Source organism: Saccostrea echinata, unplaced genomic scaffold (genome assembly GCF_033153115.1).
Source record: "Saccostrea echinata isolate AGI-Se365-2 ecotype Australia unplaced genomic scaffold, CSIRO_AGI_Sech_v1 ptg000029l, whole genome shotgun sequence".
Classification (NCBI taxonomy): Eukaryota; Metazoa; Mollusca; class Bivalvia; order Ostreida; family Ostreidae; genus Saccostrea; species Saccostrea echinata.
The window spans coordinates 35,542,223-35,548,222 of NW_026889778.1; the positions used below are offsets into that span (position 1 = coordinate 35,542,223).

Genomic DNA, 6,000 nt, shown 5'->3' on the forward strand with positions numbered 1-6,000 from the left:
AGAGGAAATTACTTTTAAAATAATGATTTACTCATCAAATAAAAAAAGGGGGAAAGGGATACATGTATACTGGAAAACAGACGGGGAATTCCTGACTGCAACCCCCCCCCCCCCCCCCCCCCAGTAAAGCTATACAAAGACAGATCCATAAGAATCTGAAAATAAAAAATTCAGGGTTCCTTAAGATGTTACAGATGTGAGAATGGGATGTAAACGGGACTCGGTGTGCCGTGAAAACTGCCCGAAAGCTTTCGGTGGAGATGGTAGACTTCCCCTTTCAACACTGTTCAACATGTTCAAGTGGCCACCCCCCACCCCCCCCTTTTTTTTTTTACAGAATCTTTGATCCGTTTATGCTATATATCCTAACACATAACATACACAATATGTAATACTCTCAAACTATGAAGAGCAATTAACCAAACTATACAATGGAATAGTTTTCAATATGGTCTTCATGCATTCTTTAAAAAAAAAAATATTGAACTGAAATTGGCGTCAGTTGGAATTCGAAAACATCCATAATCACGAGCAATTAAGATAAATGCCAAATCGAGTTATATTTTTAAAATCTTAAAACAGCTGTATATATAAAATCTTAAAATTATCAAAACTTACCAGTAACTGTTATCCTGTCTTTTTGAATATTTTCCTGATGTCCTACTGCGCATGCTCTTAATTCGTACATTGGCAAATTCGTACTGAATTCATATTAATCACTGAATTTGTAAAATACATATATTTACCATTCTTGTTTGTTGTAATAGTTATTAAAGTCGGTAGTGCGACTTTGTTAAGTCCGACCTCGTTATGGTCCGACAATGTTATAGTCCGACATTATTATAGTCCGAATTACTTATCAGAGAAAAATAGGATTCCCGCTCAACGAAGATCCGACGTTAAATCAATGTTGGCAATTCAACTCAATTTGAATTCAATGTCGAATCAACGTTACATTTTCAACGTTGAAAAGTCAACGTTGAATCAAGATTGAATCTAGATTTATCAACGTCTAAACACATTTTCAACTAATATTCAACGTTTAAACAACGTTGTGTGCCTGCTGGGGTGATGCCATTTTTTGTGTTAATCAGAATCATTTTCGCTGTTACAGTATTCAGGTTTTGTCAAAATTGTATCCAAATGGTAATAAGCATTACTCTAATTCAACAAAAAGTGAAATTTTTTAAAAATGAATTTACTGATTTTTTATCGATCGTTATGTAGGCATATGGCTCGGCTTATCCCCCCAGTTTCTTTTAACCCCATACTATATTTCATTACAAAAAAGTGTCTGGAATGCGCAGATATTTGGCGAGCAAAATGCCTATATTGTGCGACAAACAAGAAAGTCAAAAATTTAAATTTCATTTATAACAAAAATTTCTTTGATATTTCATTTAACATGAACATTTTTATGTAAAATCTCCACAATCTGCAAAAATTTCACAAAGATTGAAATGATCATTTCTTCATACTATTTGTAACCTTACAATTTTTCGATTAAATGAAGTGGGTCCTCGATCCACTTTCTTGAAAGACTATTCTCAAAGTATGCATAAAATATATACAATTTCTGGATTTAAAAAAAAAAAACCAAAGACGCTGTGACACTTTACCTCAAAAATTCACTCTCGTATCTTTCTAAGAGGTCCTTTAATTAGTCAAGGGTCGTACATGATTTTAATGCCGCTATCTGTGATAAGCTGCATAGTATAGCGTAGTTGTTAGCGTATAAATCTCGAAGAAAAAAAATGACACTCAGCAATTTTACTGCTTGGGTGTTATCCCCAAGAATACCTTCTTTTTTTTTCTTTTCTTTCTTTTTTTTTTTTTTTTTTTTTTTTTTTTTTTTTTTTTTTTTTTTTTTTTGTAAAAAATCATAGAGTGATTTTTGCCGAAAGAATTTTCTCAGAAAAGTTTTGTCATAATTTCATACCTTTCAATAATAAGAACTTTACTCTAAATACTAAGTTCACAAATTGAATATTACATACTTTTGAAGCTGCATGTTTAGGAATTTTGCACGCCTTGTTCGCCAATTTCATATAATAACGGTATTACGGATTTACATGTACCTACCAAACCGGTTTTATATTCTTTCTATCGTGTACACTTCCTGTCATCAGGTCATAATCGCCGGTGGACCTGACTAGAGTGCTAACAAGTAAATCCTTCAATTTTTGGCATTTGCCTGTATAATAATAATCAACCGGAACATCCACATGCTGGGTATAATCACCGCATGCCATATTTTTTTAATTTATAATTTCATAAAATATACGAAAAAGCGATTACTTGTTTTTGGACAAAACGAAAGTAGATCACAGTGTTGATTTTGATATAAATCATCAAAGAAGTACAGGGTTATTAATTAAGGGTAAAAATTTACCTAAATCAGATCCAATTCGATAAAAGTATTGTAGTTACAGAATTCTCATTCACATGATTGCACCTAGGACGAAAGATGATACCCTATCTTTGAATATATGAATGCATACTTATCAGGTCCAGCACAAGCTCTTGATTTAGCTATATAGCTTGATTTAGCTATATAGCTTTATTAAGTTATTCAGAATAGCTTGATTTAGCTATTTTATCACAAATTTTCTTAAATGTGTTATTTTCTCAGCATGCACAAAAAGTCGCACCTTGGTACAGTGATAATATTCAACCTTGAACTCTTTTGAACATAATGCATGTAAAAATCACTCATCAAATTGCGTCTCCTTAAGAGACTGTGTACTCAGTTCTAAAAGTTTTGGGGCTATATAAAGCAATTGATACTTATAAAGGAGGACAATTATGGTCCACAAGATAATTCAGTACAATAGAAGTAATCATACTTATCCACGTCTTAACGCACACAAGGTAGTGTACAGTTACTCAAACAATGGAAATACATCGTTTGCTTAAAAGTATTCAAATGCTGCAATGTTAGAACTATCTTCGATTTCAGTTGTTGTTTTGATAGCCCATAGTACATATATGAATAGTCAAATACTTTTTGTCTATTTCTTACAAAAAACATTTAATTTGTGAAAATCTGTAGATAAATAGCTTTATCAAGCTATTTTGAATAGCTTAATAAAGTTATATAGCTATTTCAAGCTATATAGTTGAATCAAGAGATTGTGCTGGACCTGCTTATGACTGTTATATATATCACATCATATTATATTATATTATATTATGTTATAGATAGTACTTTCCAATGTCACTCTTTGAATTATTGTATAGATTATTATTCAAGAAAATGAAATAGAGATTAAAAAGAATTCAGGTTCTTGATGGCTACTGAAATTTACATGCAGTGTTTACCTTTGAAAACATTAACTACATTTACATTTGAACCTTTAATATTGGTCTTTCATTATTTTAAATTCTTATAGATGTTTTCGATATTTTTTCACTACTTTTTACATTGATAATTGATATTTTTATTATGTAAAGCTTCAAGATGCCAAGGACACTTCAACCACTTAGTAATTCTGATGAACAGCGCATAAAGAAGAACTGGAGTTTTTTGAAAGAAGAGCTACATCAAGATGAGATAAGAGATGCATTTATGGATGAAGATATCTGGGATGTCAAGGACTTTGATGAAATTGATGCAATGCCTACTCCAAATAAAAAGAATGAAGTTTTCCTTAGGCTATTATTAAAGTCTGGACCAGGGGCATACAAAGTTTTTGTTGATGCTTTGAAAGCAAAACACTCTGATCATATTTTAGAAAAACTTAAAAATACACCAATTACTGAGAATAAACAGGCAGCCCAAGGTAAGTTGTGTACTTATATTGCACTGTGGGATGAAGAGACATAATCTTTTAATAGGATATCTATATATTGTATGATTTCATACTTGCTTTACACAAGGAGTTGAAATGATGAGGCTTGCATGGAATTTACATCATTTCAACATACTGGACAAAACAAAGATAATATCATACAATATAAATGCTCCCCTTTATCTTATTTTGTTTTTAAAACATATAAATATTAAGAAATCCCATTGAATAGATAGAGTGTAATAAGAATATGAGATTGATTGTGTCTGCATTGTTGGCATGTTGTTTATTTTTTTTTTATCACAATTCCATTTTTTTCTTTGAGTTTGTATTTTGTCTATTGTCTGTTCAAAGCACTGCCTGTTAGACATTTTTTTTTTCAAATTTCTACTGTACTTAAAATCTTTGCAGTAACTCAGTAAATTGGGTTATAAGTAAAACTACAAAATGATATACCATGCACACAAATTTATATTTTTATTTCAATGAGTTTGTTTTTTTTGTGGTTGAACCACTAAAAATACAACCCTCTAAATTCTTTTAAATTCTAACCCAGCTTCTACAATTTTAGCCAGACTTCAATTCAACTTGTGCACAAGTACTCTTCATCACTGTACTAAGGAACTTTTTTTTTTTTTAAATTTTGATGAGTGGTGTTGCTATGGTTACTGAAAATAAAATAATCTGCTCTCAATTCTCAATTTATCTCTTCCCCCTCCTCTGGTGCGAGTCTGATTTAAATAAAATTTGGAACATTAATGTAAAGAAGATCAAGATGTATGGTTCTATTTATCAGTTTTTGAATTTCACTGAATAGTACTGTGATGGGTGGCTACTGATAAAAAAATATCTTTTGAATATTTCAGTTTTCATTGGTTACAGGTTTGAATCTTAGACTGGTTGGTCATATTTTCTCTCTTCCTGATCTTGGTAGTGTACAAATATTTTGTATATCTTTTACAGTGGACCATTTTGCAAAACTAACAGATGCTCAGAAATCGCATTACCTCACCGAACAAAATCTCCTCAAATTCAACAAATGTTTTGGAAGTGATGTTGAAATAGTTGGGAAAGCTTTACTCCTTACACAGTCCGATATTGATGTGATAAGAATGGAAAACCCATATTCTGCAATCACACAGATTCATAAGATTATTCTCAGATGGAAATATAAAAATGGAAGAAATGCAACATTGGGAGAATTAACCAGGTGTTTTATGGATGCAGAGAATGCTGGTGCAAGAGTGGACTGGGACAAGTTTGATCAAGGTGTTAATGTTTTGACACAGAACATGTAGGCTAGAACAAAAGACAATAGCCAGTATTTGACTACAGTTGAACATCAGTAATTTATCAAATACCATGAATATGTTAAAATAAGTTGAAAGTCTCAAGTTTTGTTTGTTTTTTTTTTTTTTTTTTTTTTTTTTTTTTTTTTTTGTATACATGTATTTTTACTCTGATATCTTGAATCCATTAAAATCTCCCACTTTTTTCTCAGCTCCATTGAGTTTAAGACAACGAGGTTGACTGTGGTTAGTTCTGTAAATTAAAGAACTGATACTTTCACAGAATACAGAGTTAACAAAAAATTATTGTATTTTACTTTCTATAAGAAAGGTGGATCAAAATTCAACATATGAATTTAAAGACTTTACTTGTGTTGATCTACTGAGCATTAGAAAGTATTACATATGTATTTGAACTGTTGTTGCCTCAAAAATTTATATATATGGCATTTAAAGACATGTATCTGAAGAAAACAACAAAAGTGCTTATATTTTAACAAGAAGTGTTGCCTTTTTATTTCATTTTCATATTAATTATCAGACACTGTAATATTTCTTTTGTTTTCTTATTTATAAGAATATTTATATAGAGAGAGAAAGTATGTTTGTGTGTGAGGAGGACTGAAGCATCAAATATAGAAGGGGTTTTTTTTTCGGGGGGGGGGGGGGGCTATTTGTAGGTAAATTTAACATTGTTACCGAGTTAGCAGCTTAAAGATTTCATTTTTGAATCAGATGGTAACCTATCATCAGAAGGGGTATTATCACCTTCAGCTAAGTATTTTAAAAAGGTCAAGGTCTCAGGGATTGGAAGTTAATGTTTTTTGTCTTGACCAAGAATTTGAAAAGTAATAGAGAGAAATATTAGAACATGGAACGAAGATACCATGTCAAAGGGGTTGAGTCTACACGGAATAAAT

At 31.3% G+C, this 6,000-nt stretch overlaps 1 protein-coding gene across 3 annotated transcripts; it reads left to right on the forward strand.

Moving 5' to 3' along the window:
• The first annotated feature begins 2,147 nt into the window (after window positions 1-2,147).
• On the forward strand, window positions 2,148-5,588 carry LOC133195871 (death domain-containing protein CRADD-like). Of its 3 annotated transcripts, XR_009722247.1 has the most exons (4): window positions 2,165-2,232; window positions 3,454-3,782; window positions 4,755-5,487; window positions 5,537-5,588. XR_009722247.1 is itself a non-coding variant. In XM_061331840.1 (3 exons), exons 2-3 carry the CDS (start codon window positions 3,461-3,463, stop codon window positions 5,087-5,089), a joined length of 657 nt encoding a protein of 218 aa, XP_061187824.1. In that variant the 5' UTR covers window positions 2,148-2,167; window positions 3,454-3,460; the 3' UTR covers window positions 5,090-5,501. The 3 variants fall into 3 exon arrangements, 2 of the variants coding, with proteins under 2 accessions (XP_061187824.1, XP_061187823.1); XM_061331840.1 differs by lacking the exon at window positions 5,537-5,588 and having other exon boundaries at window positions 2,148-2,167; window positions 4,755-5,501; XM_061331839.1 differs by lacking the exon at window positions 5,537-5,588 and having other exon boundaries at window positions 4,755-5,501.
• The last annotated feature ends 412 nt before the right edge of the window (window positions 5,589-6,000 follow it).

What these genes read in the sequence shown, in the direction of transcription:
- LOC133195871 (XM_061331840.1), top strand. Translation starts at nt 3,461, where the DNA reads ATGCCAAGGACACTTCAACCACTTAGTAATTCTGATGAACAGCGCATA. An exon ending in GAATAAACAGGCAGCCCAAG is followed by an intron (nt 3,783 to 4,754) that starts GTAAGTTGTGTA and finishes TATCTTTTACAG; the next exon opens with TGGACCATTTTGCAAAACTA.